The sequence below is a fragment of the Lycium barbarum genome, chromosome 6 (assembly GCF_019175385.1).
Source record: "Lycium barbarum isolate Lr01 chromosome 6, ASM1917538v2, whole genome shotgun sequence".
NCBI lineage: Eukaryota > Viridiplantae > Streptophyta > Magnoliopsida > Solanales > Solanaceae > Lycium > Lycium barbarum.
This window is the reverse complement of record NC_083342.1, coordinates 117,699,257-117,716,720: the sequence shown is the minus strand read 5'-3', so window position 1 is coordinate 117,716,720 and position 17,464 is coordinate 117,699,257. Positions and strand designations below refer to the sequence as shown.

At 36.6% G+C, this 17,464-nt stretch overlaps 2 protein-coding genes across 3 annotated transcripts; one reads left to right on the top strand and one right to left on the bottom strand.

Annotated features, from left to right (window-relative positions):
- Positions 1–1,980: 1,980 nt before the first annotated feature.
- LOC132645796 (serine/threonine-protein kinase D6PK) lies at positions 1,981–6,895 on the top strand. Of its 2 annotated transcripts, XM_060362997.1 has the most exons (4): positions 1,981–2,514; positions 3,028–3,154; positions 3,307–4,573; positions 5,806–6,895. In XM_060362997.1, exons 3-4 carry the CDS (start codon positions 3,342–3,344, stop codon positions 6,674–6,676), a joined length of 2,103 nt encoding a protein of 700 aa, XP_060218980.1. In that variant the 5' UTR covers positions 1,981–2,514; positions 3,028–3,154; positions 3,307–3,341; the 3' UTR covers positions 6,677–6,895. The 2 variants fall into 2 exon arrangements, with proteins under 2 accessions (XP_060218980.1, XP_060218979.1); XM_060362996.1 differs by lacking the exon at positions 3,028–3,154.
- A 5,009-nt stretch (positions 6,896–11,904) lies between these two features.
- On the bottom strand, positions 11,905–16,712 carry LOC132645795 (nitrate regulatory gene2 protein-like). The gene is made up of 4 exons (XM_060362995.1): positions 15,207–16,712; positions 14,620–14,801; positions 13,946–14,169; positions 11,905–12,995 (listed from the first exon to the last, which is right to left on the bottom strand). The coding sequence occupies exons 1-4, from the start codon at positions 16,456–16,458 to the stop codon at positions 12,209–12,211; spliced, it is 2,445 nt and encodes an 814-aa protein (XP_060218978.1). The 5' UTR covers positions 16,459–16,712; the 3' UTR covers positions 11,905–12,208.
- Between the last annotated feature and the right edge of the window lie 752 nt (positions 16,713–17,464).

Below are 17,464 nucleotides of genomic sequence, written 5' to 3'. Positions count from 1 at the left end.
AGTCCTCTTTTAGTACCACATGGGAGCTAGTGGTGAGACTATACAGTAGTGAGATTAGAATATGTGCTAATGCATTGTTATCAATGGGGTCCATATCTCTTTATTGGGGCTAGCTGAACCCCCCCCCCCAACCTAATCTCTTTTATTCTTATAAAGAAACTTGTTAACTTTTGGGCTATATCTTACTACAAATTAGGTGTTCAATTACAATCATATAGTTCTTTCATCTTGGAACAATTGTTAAATTCCAAGTATGAAAGTCAAAACATCTTTAATTTCATACATTAATTTCTCAAATTCTTTGAGATAAAACCCAAATGTTTGAGAAAAAAAAACATAAAAGTATCATAAATATCAAATCTCAAAAAAAAAAAAAAGAGAAATATTAAGAAATCGTGGTGCCATAATTATTATAAGCTTTCCAAATGCTAATAATCAAATAAATTGGAGAGGAAAGTACTAATTGGAACCTTATATTTCTTAAGCAACGAACAATGTGACCTATTGATCAATGAAGTTGGTTGAGATCACAATCGCGAGTTTACTCATTTTAAACCCCTAACGGAAGCCAAAACACTAGGTAAATCAAATAAATTGGAGAGGAAAGTACTAATTGGAACCTTATATTTCTTAAGCAACGAACAATGTGACCTATTGATTAATGAAGTTGGTTGAGATCACGATCGCGAGTTTGCTCATTTTAAACTCCTAACAGAAGCCAAAACACCAGGTAATTTTTATTGTGTAAATTTTGATGTACAAAATTATCTAGGAGTGCTGATAAGAAGATCAAATACTTTGTGAAATTAAAAAAAAAAAAATCTAGCTTTCTTAAGGGAATAAAATTAAGAAATAAAGTATATGTTGCTATAATGCTATTGACACTGGTCCATTGTAATGTTAAAGGATGAATTAGAATTTTATTTAGAGCAAGAAAATTTATGTAGTTGAAAAGGATGGAGAGGTGGACGTGACATAGAATAGAAAGAATGACTTATTGGCTTTCCCATTTCCCACTCCCCTTTCAATTTCTTCCTCCTTTGAAAAGACGTGTACTCCAAAGAAGGAACAAGAATGGGCCTCACTTGTGGGCCCATTCCAACGTTGAAGAAATAAAAACACTAACTTTAGTTGAGGGCCCACTTTTTCTAGTTTCTACCCTTTTCATCACGCCATCATTCTCTTTCTGGCCGCCCTTGTAATTTCACTTTTTTCTTGTTGCCACCACTCATTTTGCTATGTAACTCCACATTTTTTTTCCAAAATTTTAATGTGTTCCTTTTTTTGCTTTAAAATTCATTTCCTAATATTTGAAATATTCGTCCTTTTAGGACACAATTAGGTTTAAACTATTGAAAAACTGAAAACATAATTTCGCCATGAAAGTTGATGAAACTGTCGAAAAAATAGATAATTCAATAATTGAAAAGTTCTGTTCAATCTAATACTACATGAATTTGAGTCCCCAACAATTTCATGGTCATTTTTGTTTAATTATACTTTCTATCAAAACGATTGTTGGAAACGTCACGGAAGAAAGGCAAAAACGTATAAAATATAATACTGGGGAATTACACTTTTTATCCCGTCTCAACTTCACAAATGGAAGGAAGGTGAGAGTTTTTTTTATTGAGAACGACCTATGAAATTTGAACAGATTCTCATAACTACTATTATACGAATAATCCAGATACCATAATAAATGAACACTTACTAATTGGTACTACTACTACTAACTTTCTCATTTTTTAGCATTTAATGTCCGTTATTTATTTTGAAGCTTAACTAATTGGATTCTCACGATCCCACTTTAAAAATATATAATTTCATGTCAAAACCATTAGTTAAGAATTGAAAAAATAGATACCACTCCGCCTTTATGGTTACTTTTTTTTACTAACTATGGAGGTGATTAAATTAAGAAACACAAAGGGGGCTGGAGAGAGAGTACTTAAGTGTGGAAATATCATTTCTTTTTTCATATTTTTCCTAACCCAAATTCACCTTTACAAGATTCACAGCCTACATTCTTTCCCTCATTTTTCTTCTTTAAAATAAGAAAAAACACAACCTAAAAAAACAAAAATAAAACACAGAATGACACTTTCACTTTTGTGTGTATCATCAGCAGTTTTCATATGACAGTGAACACATGACTAAAGCCTTCACAAATACAACAACAACAACAACACTAGCTAGCTTAAAAAAAGCTAAAGGCAAAATCACCATAATCCTCCTCGATCACTAATCGTTTGTCTGTTCAGTTGTAGAGCCATAGCTTCAACATTTAGCTAATAATATATCATATTTTCCATTTCTCGTACACCCTTAAATCAAATGCGTGAGAGAGTAACACACACACACACAGAGAAAGAAAGAAAGAAGAGAAGAAAAGAAGTATAGTTTGAGCTCTAGCTTAATATAGCTTTTTATTTTTTTTTGGCATTCCAAGGAGTTGGGAAAGGAAACAGAGAAGACCCATTTGAGAATATTTACAGATCTCTTACTGAGCTGGTAATTTTCTGCTTTCTTGATTTGTTTGTTGTTCTGAGTCATTTTTGTGTTTCTTTCTGCCATTCTTAGCATTTCGTGTAGTTAAAATTTTCCCAGCAATTTAGAGTTAGTGGGGTTTAGAGTGGCCACGTTTATTATGTATGCACATTTCTCCCAAATATAACCAAGCAGAAGCTAGATCTGCTCATGGTTCTTCTCTTCTCTCTCCATTTTATGTGGCATATTCTTGCTTTGTTCAGTATATTTTTATGTCGGTGAGTGTTTACAAAAAAGAAGAGTGCTTATGTATCACAACATTGTCACTCACTTAGCAGTATTGTACATATTGGGTGGTTGGGTAGGGGCTATGGTTTTCTTAGAGGTTGATTGTCACTCACTTAGGGATTTAAGTTTTTCTATTAGAGCTTCTTGAGGGTTATTTCACTCTGTAATTAATGGAACTAGTGAAAATTATGGAATATTGAGGTGATTGTATAAATAATATTTGCCTAATTGGGTGTTTCTGTAACGCAGCATGCATGTCTCTTAATAAAGACTTACCACATCACATAGTGCAACTGAGAGAGCTTGATACTCTGAAATTTGAAGATTTTGTAATGAGTAATGACTAATGAGGCCCTTTTAGTGAAAATCACCTCTGGTATGTTTCCGTGTTCAACCTGGTGTGACTGTTTAATGAGATGTAGTTTCTTTTATGTGCTAGCACACTTGTCATTAAAATGGTCTTAGTAGATCTGATTAATGGTGTAGTAATTTATGGATGAAGTGGTACTGATTTTTGCACTTTTGCAGAGTGATGTACTTGTGATGATACATTGTAATCCAAGATGGAAAGGATACCTGAAGTTAGACAACAACCAAGGCAGTTCCCTATAGAGGCTAAGGTGACACATAATTTCTCAACTTCCAAGAAGGAGGTCGATATTAAATGCAACGTGCAGGGTTTTCGAGATTTCAGCTTGGCTGTTCCAGTACAAACATGGAAAGGAAAGACCTCGTATCAGGAGGAAGCGGAACTCATGGTCGATGCTGGTACAATCAAGCGTAGCGATGATTCACTTGAAGATAGTGGCTCTACTTCATTTCATGGGGCGAGTCATCCTCCAGAACCTGTTGATACAGACCTAATGAGACCAGTGTATGTACCGATTGGTCAGAACAAAGCAGATGGGAAATGCCTTGTGAAAAACATGTCTTTGAAGGGTCCTTTCTTAGACGATCTTTCAATCCGGGTTCCTAATGTGAAACCAAGCCCGTCTCTTCTTTCACCTGCAGAGAGCTTGGTTGAGGAGCCAAATGATCTAGGTGTAATCTCCTCTCCATTTACAGTTCCTCGTCCTTCTCAAAACACAGAAACAAGTCTGCCTCCTGATTCCGAAGAGAAGGAATGTATTTGGGATGCATCGCTGCCTCCAAGTCCACTTAGTAGCATTGATAGTACTAGTGTTGTGAGAGATATGAGTATTGTCAACAGTTGCACAAGCACGTATAGGAGTGATGGGCTCATGAGCGATGGCATGCTTAGTGTGGACAGAAACTATGAGAGCACAAAAGGGAGCATTCGAGGGGATTCACTCGAAAGTGGTAAAACTAGCCTTAGCAGAGCAAGTGACAGTAGTGGACTTAGTGATGATAGTAATTGGAGTAACATGACTGGCAGTGCCAATAAGCCTCACAAAGGAAATGATCCTAGATGGAAGGCTATTCTCGCGATTCGGGCCCGTGATGGTATATTAGGCATGAGCCACTTTAGGTTACTCAAAAGACTTGGTTGTGGAGACATTGGAAGTGTTTATCTTTCTGAGCTTAGCGGGACTCGCTGCTATTTTGCAATGAAAGTGATGGATAAGGCATCGCTTGCAAGCAGGAAGAAATTGACCCGTGCTCAGACAGAAAGAGAAATCCTGCAGTTATTGGACCATCCATTCTTGCCAACATTGTACACTCATTTTGAGACCGACCGCTTCTCATGTTTGGTCATGGAATATTGTCCTGGAGGAGATCTGCATACTCTACGACAGCGACAACCTGGGAAGCATTTTTCAGAATATGCTGCAAGGTATTGAATTGTTATCCTTATCTAGAATATGCAACATGTAGATATTCCTTCCCTTATAAAAGGCTTTTTCATGTAATCCTAATGTAAGCATAATAAACCTCTGGTCACTTTAACATTCTTTAATCCTCACATGGTATTAACTCTCTTCCCCAAGTGAAATTCTTTATCTGCCACTAAATGCATCTTTACTGGCTAAAAAAGGACTCTTTCTTTTCCCTTTCCTGTTGTTCTTTAATGGGTTGGTGTTGGGGGAGAGAGGGTGTATTGGTGGAAGGAGATGATTTTGCCACAATGAATGTCACCCATTTTCACTTATCCAAAAAAAAAAAAGAAAAGATTGTTGCCCATTTTCTCTTACTGGCAAATAGAGAATGCTGAATATCTGATAAAATCCTTGAACTATGTTTTCTTAAGAATGAAAAATTATGTCGAAGCAGTGATTTAAGCTTGCAAAGAGCCCAGTTTGTTCTGTCTTTTCTGTTCTAGGTATAAATTCTGTCCCTGTGTGTCCCTGCTTGGTTTTTCTTTGAATCTGGTGTGAGAATCTTAGAGCTTGCCTAGCTTGACATCAAAGCATGTGCATTAGATTATATCCTTAATCAGTATCACCTAGTTCATGCTACTTGAGATTTGTATTGAAAGCATGCTTGGTTTTTCTTTGAATCTGGTATGAGAATCTTAGAGCTTGCCTAGCTTGACATCAAAGCATGTGTCATTAGATTATATCCTTAATCAGTATCACCTAGTTCATGCTACTTGAGATTTGTATTCAAAAGCTGAATAGACTCCATTTTGGTCTCCCTAAAATAAGAGACTAATCGAGTTCCCTGGTGTTAGGATCATAGAGCTCTAGTTCCTAGCTTGGCACTAAAGAACTCGACTAGGGTATGTTCCAATATAATCTTTCTCATCTAGTTCATAAACTATATTCTGATTTCCCTAAAATTTAAGAGTTGATTTTATTTGAATGAATCTTAGGTCTGTTCATGCAATTCAAGTTATAACTTCAACACCTCAATGACATTACTGTATTATCATGGTCTAAAAACTATAATGTAGCAGAAAAAACAGTTATTAAGGTCCGGTTGATTAATATTATTAAAGGGCTTTGATGCAAGCTTTATTCGACATTTCTTCGTTTTGGGAGACTTCAGAATCTATACCCTTGCATGTATGTTTAAACTTTTGAGTTCTTTAGTCAAACTTTAACTAACCCCAGGTTTCTGTCACAGGTTTTATGCAGCAGAAGTTCTATTGGCACTTGAATATTTACACATGCTTGGTGTAGTGTACAGGGACTTAAAACCTGAAAATGTTCTTGTGCGTGACGATGGCCACATTATGCTTTCAGATTTTGACTTATCCCTGAGATGTGCAGTTTCACCCACGCTCATAAGGACCTCATCTGATGATCCTTCTAAACGAGGAGCTGCATTCTGTGTGCAGCCAGCCTGTATTGAGCCCACAACTGTATGCATGCAACCAGCATGCTTCCTTCCCCGTTTATTTCCTCAAAAGAGCAAGAAAAAATCACCTAAGCCTCGATCTGATTCTGGGTTTCCAGGTAATACAATGCCTGAGCTAGTTGCGGAACCTACTTCAGCTCGGTCAATGTCATTTGTTGGGACTCATGAATATTTGGCTCCCGAGATTATCAAGGGAGAAGGCCATGGCAGTGCGGTTGATTGGTGGACATTTGGTATTTTCCTGCATGAACTACTATATGGAAAGACCCCCTTCAAGGGATCAGGAAACAGGGCAACTCTTTTCAATGTAGTCGGCCAACAGCTTAGATTTCCAGATTCCCCTCCAACCAGTTATGCCAGCCGCGATCTGATACGCGGCTTGCTTGTTAAAGAGCCTCAAAACCGGCTTGGGGTGAAACGAGGAGCTACTGAGATCAAGCAGCATCCTTTCTTTGAAGGTGTTAATTGGGCTCTGATACGTTGCAGTACACCACCCGAAGTGCCAAGACCCATGGAGCCGGAGTCCCCTGCGAAGTATGGGCAAGTGAATCCTGTTGGGGTTGGCAATACCAGTAAAAGAATGGTAGGGACAGATGCAAAGTCTGGGGGTAAATATCTTGACTTTGAGTTCTTTTAGTTTTAGGATATAGGATTCTTGTCTAGAATTGTATCAGTGCCATTAGTTGATCCTTCAGCACTGCTTTCTTCTAGTTATTTGTTCAACTGAACTGCAATACAGAAGATCTTGGTCTTCACTAAACTTGTAGTTGTGAAAAATCACTGGCCAAATCGGGTTCTCTCAAAGTTTTTCACAATGAAGTGTGAGAAGCTGAAATGATTCGAGTAGCTTGCACTATTTTGATTGAGATTTCTCACATCATAAACCAGTTTACTTTAGTTTTCCTTACCCTTGAATAAAAAGGCAGCCCGATGCTTGAAGCATCCATGTTCACGCAAGGTCTAGGGAAGGGCTACAATATAGCCAACCTATCTTGACACATGCATCAGGTTACACAGCTTGAATCTGTGGCCTGTGAGTCACACAAAGACAACTATACTGGCTACCTTCTTTCTTTATAGTTGAATACAACAACTACGTTTCAATCTTAGGGTTTGATATATGAATTCTCACCGATCATATTTTTCCATTTAAGCTCTAACTCATACCAAAATTAGTGTTATACTACATGATGTAAGAGACAGAAAGCCTTGTGATTTCCATGTCTGCCATGTCTCGGGAGCTAGCTTAAGACTATAGAAAGCATGTGCAGTGGGAAATGTTTTACCTTGGGAATCCATTTTGTGGATTATTTTTCAGTGTTTCATTGGATAAAAAGCTACATGACATATGATAATCGAATATATAATGGAGGGTGCGATATGCGTATAGTGTTCTAGTGATACATATTATCAAAGGATTGACAACAAAAGTTGGTTGAAGCAAGTAGTAATATTTAAGTTAAAATACTTTATAAAGGAGGATAACTCAATGAAAAAGATGAATTTCGGTTGCCTATGAGGGATGGGAAAAAAGTTCAATTTTTCCTCTCGGTAGAAATTATATTTCTTGGAGAAAACATTTTTCACGTTCAGAAAAATGATTCATGAAGGATTTTTTTTTTCCCCGCAAACAATGAAATTGTCAAGAGAAGCCCGGATTGTATCGATGGAGAGCATGTGTGACAATAATGAGCTAGTGTTATGGATCCAATGTAATGCACAAGTGGAACCCAAACAAATTCTTTGCGATTTGGAAATATGTTAAGTGGCCCAATCACATCGTGTTGTTACTGGTGTGCCTTGATCAAGTTTAGGGGCCGTTTGTTTGTTTTTAAATTTTATATCGTAAGTAATATTTTAAGATTAAGATATTTGAAATAAGCAGTCTTTTTCGGTTGTATTTGTTCTACATAAAATGAATATCAACTTTCAATTGCTACTTGAATCTTTCTTTTTTCTTCCAGAATATATTTTTGGATGATCTATAAAACTATAAATGAATAGCTAATTTTCCAATTTCGTCCCGTGTTTGTGCTAAATGGTTAATGGTCATTTCTGCGGTGGTAGATCTACAGTGTGGAGTGGACAAAGTGGTGATTAATGGTCATCTCTTTATGAATCTTTGAATGGACAATATTTCTATAACATTATGATTTCATTAAAGATTTGAATGAACCATATCGATTGAGAATCATTAAGCGGTTATAAAAGGATAAAACAGCAATGTACTTTAGTTAGTGGAAACAAACGTGACTTTAGTTTGTTTGACTGCAATAATAGAGTCAGAAGGAGAATACAATTTTTGATTTTTTTTAAAATACGAATTTTTATAACATTTTACACTTTCACTTTATTAATTATTATCCACTCAGTTGAGACTTCAATTTTTGGCTTGGAGTAAGGTAAGAAATAATAAAGAGACAAAGAAGAAAAAGAAAAAGAAAGAACACGAAGTACTGAGCAGCAGGCCAACAGCGTTTTCCAATCAACGTTGGGCCTGATTGTGAATTAAAACGGGCCGCCCAAAAGGAAAAATTTGTTGGGCTTCGAGTGGACTTCCTTCGACACAACGAAATAACAAAGTATATGTTCTTGGGGTCATTTGCGCTTTTGTCACTATTTTGTGTTGGTCTTTAACTTTTATCCCTCGTAACAAACAACTTTTTGGCGGAGCATAAGTTTATAGTTTCGCATCATAATATTTCACAAGTTATACATCATTAGGCATAAATTCGATTTTGAAGGGAAAAAATTAAAGACCAACCCATTTGAAGAACATACCGTGCAATTTCTTCATTTTCTTTTCCCCAAAAAAATTCATAGGAGAACCTCCTTAAGGACCAGTGTTTAATTTTTTTATAACTAAAATTTTGCTAGAATTTATCTTCTTTCTTCCCCCTCCCTCCTACTTTACTTATTCTCATCCTTCCTGGTTCCCGAACTTCTCTATCAATGTATGTAAAAAATTGCAAACTATTACTTATTTATTGTTCAAATTGAGTAGGTGTTGTTCCATTGAGTTTATATTATCTATCCTTAATGATTTGGATTAGTTAATTTGGGAAAATTGAGAACATCATTGTTGGATTTTGTTGAAGTTGAAAAAAACGTTTGAAGAAGACAAGTCAAACTATTGATTTTCGAAGCTTTAGGTTAAATCTAACCATTGAAAATTGTGGTATTAGAAGATTGTATATTAAATTTGAATTCAATTGGAGTTGATTTGAACCAATTTTGAAGTAAAAACAGAGGTAAAATTCTTTGACTATGGCGACCGTCGGGACTATGTGATGATTTTTGTAGTCATAATTTCAGTGATTGGTCTGGATTTGATAAAAAATCCCATTGTTCAGTCAAAATTTTGTGACAAGGCAAGTTTTGCAATTAATTTGAAATTCGCAAGGATTTTTAAAAGCTACATCATGCTTGTTATTAACAATTACCTTTTATTGCAAATAACATGATGTTGTATGTACAAAATTTTAACTCATATACTAAACCATGCACCTAGGCTTTAGTGTTGGAAATCTACCAATGAGTTATTTACTCAATCCTCCTACATTTGCTTGTTTCATTTTTCCTTTTTTCTTCTTGTTTTTATCAGTAGAATGAGTATAAATCCAACGGTAATGTTCAAAAGACAATTTGTTTGTTAACAATCCCAAGCCTTGTGGTTTAATGCCATCTGTAATACTTCGCACATATAATGTATTTCCTACCAAGTCCTTCTAATGTGTTGTTATATCACACATCCTTCTTTTCTCCTTCAGTTCTTGAAGAATCCTATATTCAAGAACAAAATTTAACCAAAATATTAAAAGAAAAGAAAAAAGAAAGGAGAAGAAAAAGTAAACTATTTCCTTCCATCGAGTATTGGCTTTGAGCCCCACGGTCATAGTATTTGCTTTTATTTGGTCCATTTCTCCATTCATTATCATTTGGTCCCCTTCTCTCCCAACTCAACTCCAACTTTACCTTGGGCCCCCAACTCCACTTGGAACAAGCTCTTGTCTAACATATTGCGCTCCGCGTTTTAATTTATGTGGTACCATTTGTTTATACGAAGCAAGGGACGGTTTCTAAAACCTATGATCTAAAAATAAATTTTAAATGTTTTTATGACTACAAATTATCTCTTTAACAATAAAATGAAAATTTTAAGATTAAATATATATATACAAAGATAACATTCCTTTTTGGATAAATTAAAAGAAAAAGTGTTCTGCATGAATTGAGACGGAGGGAAATACTATTTATTACTCTTTACTTGAAAGAAATACAGCAATCAAAAGGTTTGATAGTGAAATCGAAAAAGATGAAAAAACCAACCCCACTTCACCAGTAGGAACCCTATACTTTTATTGGTGAATGGTGATCACTACAGTAACTCATCAAGTAATTTCTTTTCTTTCTCCCAAAGAAATTTTGTTGACCAAACAGTATGTTACTTCCTCAGTCCCAATTGACGTGACTCCTTTTTTTTAGTTTGTTCAAGAAAAAAGTCATCATTTTATATTTACAAACAATTTAAAGTTAATTTTTTTTATTTTAGATGATTTTTAGTCACATAAATGTTCAAGACCTGTTTAAAATTACAAATTTCAAAAGTCTTTTTTCTTTCTTCATTTATCAGTCCAGTCAAACGATACCACATAAATTGAAACGAAAAAGTATCTCATTCTTTATTTGATTTGGGTTCATTGGTTTCTGTAAACTGCTACCTGTGTCCGTGGGAGCTTCAGTTCAGTATGCTAAGCAATGACTATGAGCATCAGAGATAGGCACCAGATCCAAGAATATCTCAGGAAAATATGAGAAAATAATAGAACCCATTATTGAATGAAGTAAAAATACATTAAAAAAAAAAGACATCAGAGAGCGGAGGCAATTCAAGATTGAACAAGATTTATGACAAATTTATGAACAAACAATTCACCACGTTGACGTTACACTTTTGTTTGGATTACCAAATTAGCAGGCGGACTTCAAGGGCGCGACACCCAAAAAAATCATATGCCTATCTGACAACCTCATCATATCTTACATATACTTGCATTTTAATACTAATAACAATTCACCACCAAGAAGTATTTCTGTAGTGAAATACACAAATATTTGTTAGGTTGTACACAAATCTGAACTAATCGAGTCAGTATTTTCGGATAACGGATGCTTAAAGCCAAAAAAAAAAAAAACTACTATTAACAATTCAACCACTTTCACCTTGTCTCTTTCCCTCCATTACCCCATCCCCCAGTAACAGTGGAAGGTGTAACTGAAAAGTAGCTAGCTGCTTCCTCCTGTCAGTTTTTGTCATCATATGTTAGAAATATATATATATCTGAATCTTAGTCATTGCTTTACCTACATGCACATGCCAAGACAGTGGTGGACGATTTTCTGCATTATATACTCATTGTTCCAGTTATACATTTGTATCCTAAGGTAGAACAGAACCAAAAGATCCAAAAGGGTGTATCTTCTTACAGCCTAATAATGACTAAAGAGGAGAAAGAACAAAAGTCTATTATTTCACAGTAGAAATATGAAAGATTTCATGGGGACCCAAATCAAGAAAGCTCAAGCCTTTCTTGTCTTTACTCCTCAAGTGTCAAAAAAGAACCCCACAAGGTGTAAATAGAGCTATCATCTAAGCTTTCGGTGAACTCATTGAATATCCCTCAGATTTATGGTCCATTATTCACTTGCACTACTGTTTCACCAGCAGAGTCTTCAACCAGAACTCAAATTTGAACTACAATGGTCACATAAAACTATGAGTAACTAGCCCTGTGTAATGCTCTCAATATTAGGTCATGAAATATACATATTACAAAACAATATGAATAGCTTCGTTGAAGAACATTTTTCCACTTAACAGAAGAGAATACATTTATTCATCTGCTGAAATTGTTGACTTCAATGCAATATTGCAAATAATTTGCTATACAGAAAATATTCCTCTTCCCACCACTAGATAAACAAAATTGCAAAATTCCACATATCTACAACATATAGCAAACTATCAGGGGAAAAAGCCAACTAGCTGAAAGGAGCCTATAACCAAAACTGCCAACCCTTTCTCTTTCATCTCCTTGCCCAGAACCGATGAAAAAATAGCCAAAAAAGAAAATAAGTAATAGTATTAAGTTTATCTGTAAGTTGTTTCCTACTTAATAGAATAAGAACTGGTGCATACAGCCTCAAGGTCCACTTTCATCAAGGAAGAAAAGCTGGTCATAGCCTGGAAAACACCCGGCAACCCCGTCTGAATGTTGTTCAGAGTCATCGCTCTGGTTACCTCCACTGCTCTAGAGTGCTTCACCATCTCATCTTCTACGCGCCGTTGGCTAGCTGCAAGCTCAGCCTTTTTCTCAGCCAGAGGGTCTCGTGTATCCAAGACATTACCATTATCAGGTCCCATCTCAGGTAGTCCAATGCCAACCATGGAATAAGAGTTGTAATACTTCCTTTCAATGCTCCTAACACTCGAAGCCTTTTTCTCAAGCTCCTTCGATGCAGATTCAGTCCGCTTTTTTATCTTCAGCTCCTCCGTTTGTTTCACATATATCGAATGGACAACATTTATGAAGCTTTTGATAGCTTCTGATGCGACAGTGTCAGGAATACGGTCAAGCGCTAGCTTCCATTTATCGCAAAACATAAATGAATCTGAAAAGTCCCTGTTGCCATTAGTTGGCTCACCATGGACAGATACAAGGGTGAGCTTGAACCAACCATGAAGAGAGCGGATAAAGTCCCTTTGAAATTTTATCAGGCGACAAAAACTCGAGTGCCATGCAGATACAGCAGACTCAAGGTCAAGTGTTGCCTGCCGGTGTAGGTCGGATGTCGATTGACCATTAGTTGCTCTATTGATGAGGCCGCGCACCTGCTGCACAATGTCATTCTGAACTTCATGAAACTGGTTCATGTATTTCCACATGTACATGAATCTGCATCAGTTTATACCAATATCAGTTGAGGACTAGTCAGGGGAAAAACTTAGAAAACAGTAAATACAATATCATCAGCCGGCATTCAAATTCAAAACATAAAATACAGACAGTCCACTTTAGAACTATCTTCCGAGTAGAAGAGCGCAAATCTTCACATCAATCATCAGTCATTGCCAAAATTCCAGCGGTCATAGAAGATGTGATACAATCTTTAGCACTCAAATCCTAGCCGGTAACATTTTAGGTTAGCGCTGTAATTACTTGACCTGGCCCAGTTATAATTACAATGGAGAACACTGCCTTTTTTCTTATCCAGATTAAGCTTATCAAGGTAACAATACTGACCGGCCTAAGAAGCACCATTATGTTTAGCCATCAATTCCACACGTCAAAGCACAGGAGATATTCCAATTTTCCAAAAACAGTGGTTCCATCGTGGCCACAACCTGTCCTGGAGAGGCTGTCAGACTCTAGAAAGATGCTCCTTGGACATGCTTTCATGGTCAGGAAGACAGAAGGCGCACATTTAAAGATCCTTAAATTTTCAACTACCCACTGGAACAGACAAATATTAATACCAACACATTTTACATGTGAGAGCATGACTTTAGGTGAGACCAATTTTAGGTAGGAAATGTTCAACGTATTCAATTCAATTGTAAGTAAGTCTTGAGACGGCACATAATTACTTGGTAATTTAGGTTCTGGAAGTGACTCCAGAAAGCAAGAAATTCCAGAAAGGATGTAGCCAGACTTCTTCAACCTCATAAGATTAGAAAGTTGGCTCCAATAAGTTCACGTTTCCTCTAAACAGTATTGCAACATAAGTACTAACCATGTGCCAATTCAACCCATAATCCATGCATGTGTCCGGCAGCAAAATAATCTGAATAAAATTGGTTGTCAACAAATTCCAAATCAAGTAAGCACCAAACACAAGGACTTACGCATGACAAAGTTCAACAAGCTGTGGGACAAGGTCGGAGTCTCTTAGACCAATAATGGCAGAGGACGTAGTGGAAACAGCCTGCGATGTGACCACCATCAGTGACTGCAACCTATTTATTGAGGCCTTGGTTTTGTCCAACTTGGCTTCGTCATCACCTCTACCTTCCTGACTCTGTAATGTTGCCAACTTCTTTTCATGCTCAATTTTAACTCCTTCCCTGGCCTACATTTACAGTACTCAGATTAAGCAAATGTGTAGGGCTAAAGCATCATGCAAGGAAGTAGTCGCTCATGTTGGCCAACTTTTCTTCTGATTTTTTCCAGAATAGTTTGAACTCAATGTCATCGCAATAACCAAAAAAATAAAATAAAATAAACACATGATGAACTTACGACTGCAAGAGCAAGACTAAAATATTTATGGGATACCAACCGAAAACCCCGCATTCTGTCACTCTACTAAAATATCAATATCCCATCCCATCACAATAATTGAGTATAGTTTACCCCATTCTTGACTGAATCAGAGTGGATTTAACTACAGCTTTTTATCTTTAAAGAAAACCAGTAAACCGACTGAGATGATGATTGCAACAGACCAACTGGTATAAAACACAAGAAAGTAAGTAGGATTTCAATGAAGACTAAGAGCCATTGGAATTGAGAAAAGCACCTTTACTTCCTGATATAGTTTCTTTTCCCATGCCAAGAGTCGCTCCAAGGTGGAACAAAGACTCTTTTGACCACCTTCATCAATAGAACTAGGTTCAAAACGATACTTGACTGCCAATGGAGGTTTTGAAGACCAGGTGGAGCTTATGGTACTAAATACTCCACTTGAATGATAGACAGTTTCTGCAATGCACAAACAAAAAAAAAACAATAATTAATTCCTAAACAAGGAACCCAAAATTTTCAAAAAATAAAAAATAAAAAAATTGCTCAACCATCTCAAGGGGAAGATAAGTCAGTGTCAATCAACTAAATCTGAACCCCCAAACTAGTTGTAGCAAATAATATGCATTATCTTAGTTCATAAACATTTGATTAATTTTACCATGACTATCAACCTACCACAAGTCTACTCCTTTATCCAAACGTGGAACTAGATATGCGAAGCTCACATAGGTGAGTTCACATATGCATCCCAGAAAACTTACAATACCCACTAATTGCTATGTTATGATCTAAAGAGACATATAAAGCAAAAAAAATCAAATTTTGCAGTCCACATAAATCAAGAATCCTCAAAAAACTCACTCCTCAACTGCTTAAAGCTGCGATTGAGCTGAGCTCGACCTGTCTCCAACATCTCAGAAACCTGCTCACCAGCAGAAGCAGCTTTATCAAAGTATTCCTTAATGGCAGCAACAATCTCTGCTAAATCCTTGTGCCTCACCACCATACTTGTATCAGATACCATTTCCACTTTCCCATTTCCATTATTCCCCCAACTCATCGAAGACGACCCTCCATCCTCCGACGACATCTTATCATCAGATTTCTTCCCTGAAAAACTCTTCGTATTCATATTAATATTAGAACCTTCCTCATTCTTGACTGAAGCAGTAGACCCGAAATTCGACGGGGTTGGCCCAAATCCAGATCTTATCTCATCATTTTGCTCCTCTTCATCATCATCAGATGAAGATGTGGTACTGTAATGATCATGATCATGATCTTCCCACTCACTACACTGTACTTCTTCTCTCTCAGCTTCACTTTCCCAGTTGTGCTCAACATTTTTCTGATTCTTGACAGACCCATTTGTCAAAATCTCATCTTTAACACTATCAGTATCGAAAAAGTCAAATTGCTTGTTCGATTTCCCATGAACTGATTGCTCATGATGATAACGATGCTGAGAGTATTGTGAATAAGATGATGCCTTATCATCATCCTCCGAATTGTTTTTCTTGTTGATACGTTCAAAATACTCAGAACTAGGAGGAGAAGGAGGATAGAAATTTTCCCAGTTCCAAACAGATGAAGCCTGTGAAGGAGTACCTGAATAGTTCGAATTCGCCTTCGCATCATACGTATAGTTATAATCCTCATTATACGAATTCAAACTTGACCCAGATAAAATATGCGGCAGTTTAACGGGTTTTTTCTGCTGTAAAGGCTGTTGACGGTGATTGTGAGAGGAGACAGAAGAAGCAGAGAGTATATGAGGGAGCTTTGAAGAAGCTATCGTCGGTGATGACGTCATCGGAGTAAACGCCGGTGGCGGTGGTTTTGGGATATGAATACGTGGCGGTGGTGGAGGGGTGGTTGTGGTGTTGGAGGATGTGTGGAGGAGAACGGCGGGGGTGTGATCGGAAACGGAGAGAGGTTCACCGGCGGCGAAGGAAGAGAGAGCCGAGCCGGTGATGCGAAGAGAACGGCAGTAATCAGAGTGAGCTGAGGCTAAGTGATGACGAGCGTAAACGGCTTCTTTCATTAAACGACGTCGGTCTTTACACCGACGGACTGTGTCTTCGTTATCTAGCTTTGACGCCGTGCAACCCATCTCTAAATATTGGTGGCTATGAGTTAAAGAAAGTGGCTATGGAGTTAAAGAAGTGACGACGACGGAGATGGACGGAGAACAAGTGCCATGAGATGAGAGTGAAATTTACACACAGAGTGTGACTAGAGCTACTTCACTTTCCTTCTCCACTCAAAAAGCCTTTGTTGAGTACTTTAAAAATGACTAGCTGTGTCTTTCTTTTTTCAATATTCAAAAGTTTGGAAGCTATTTTTTTTTCTTAGAAAAGAAAAGTTTTGAAGCTATTGGTTTCAATGCCAAGTCTATCCCAAAAGAAAATCACAACTAACCATTTAAGAAACATAAATAACCGCTCATCTAATCAGTTAATAAATTAAGAGCCCGTTTGGATTGGCTTATAAGTTGCTTATAAGCTAATTTTCAGCTTTTTTGAGTGTTTTGCTGGCCAGCTTAAAGTCATTTTGTGTTTAAAATAAGTTCAAAAAAATAATTAGACCCATTTGACTTAGCTTATCTAAAGCAGCCAAACAAAATAAGTTAGACTACCCAACTTATTTTTTTTAGCTTATAAGCTGCAAACAGCTTATAGATGTAAGCCCATCCAAACATGCTCTAAAAATAGTCAGTAAAAATGCATAATATATATCATATGATTACATATAATTGATACTAACTATATCATTTATGTGTTGACGGTTAAGGAAAAGTATTTTTTTTTTTAATTACACCAAGAGATAGGGGAAGGGAAAATAGGAAGGGATTGGGGGATTCGAATCCTTATCAATAATGTGAAAGTTCAGATAGTCAATCAATTGAGTTATTAGATCTTACCGTTAAGGAAATGTCTGGCTATTTAATTAATCAATTGGCTATTTATAATCTTATGTAATTTATGGAAATTTATAAAGATTAAGAAATTAGTGGTTAAATTATCTTGATGTATTCATTCACCTACTCTAGACATCTTATTACTGTTATATGAAAAGAGTAATATTTTTAATGTGATTTTGATTATGTTTGGAATGTT

Excerpts from the sequence above, each read along its gene's own strand:
- LOC132645795 (XM_060362995.1), bottom strand. The coding sequence starts at position 16,458 with ATGGGTTGCACGGCGTCAAAGCTAGATAACGAAGACACAGTCCGTCGG. Across the intron at positions 14,170-14,619 it reads AACTATATCAGGAAGTAAAG|GCCAGGGAAGGAGTTAAAAT; the intron begins GTGCTTTTCTCA and ends CTGTAAATGTAG. Across the intron at positions 12,996-13,945 it reads CTTGTTGAACTTTGTCATGC|ATTCATGTACATGTGGAAAT; the intron begins GTAAGTCCTTGT and ends AAACTGATGCAG.
- LOC132645796 (XM_060362996.1), top strand. The coding sequence starts at position 3,342 with ATGGAAAGGATACCTGAAGTTAGACAACAACCAAGGCAGTTCCCTATA. Across the intron at positions 4,574-5,805 it reads TTTTCAGAATATGCTGCAAG|GTTTTATGCAGCAGAAGTTC; the intron begins GTATTGAATTGT and ends TTTCTGTCACAG.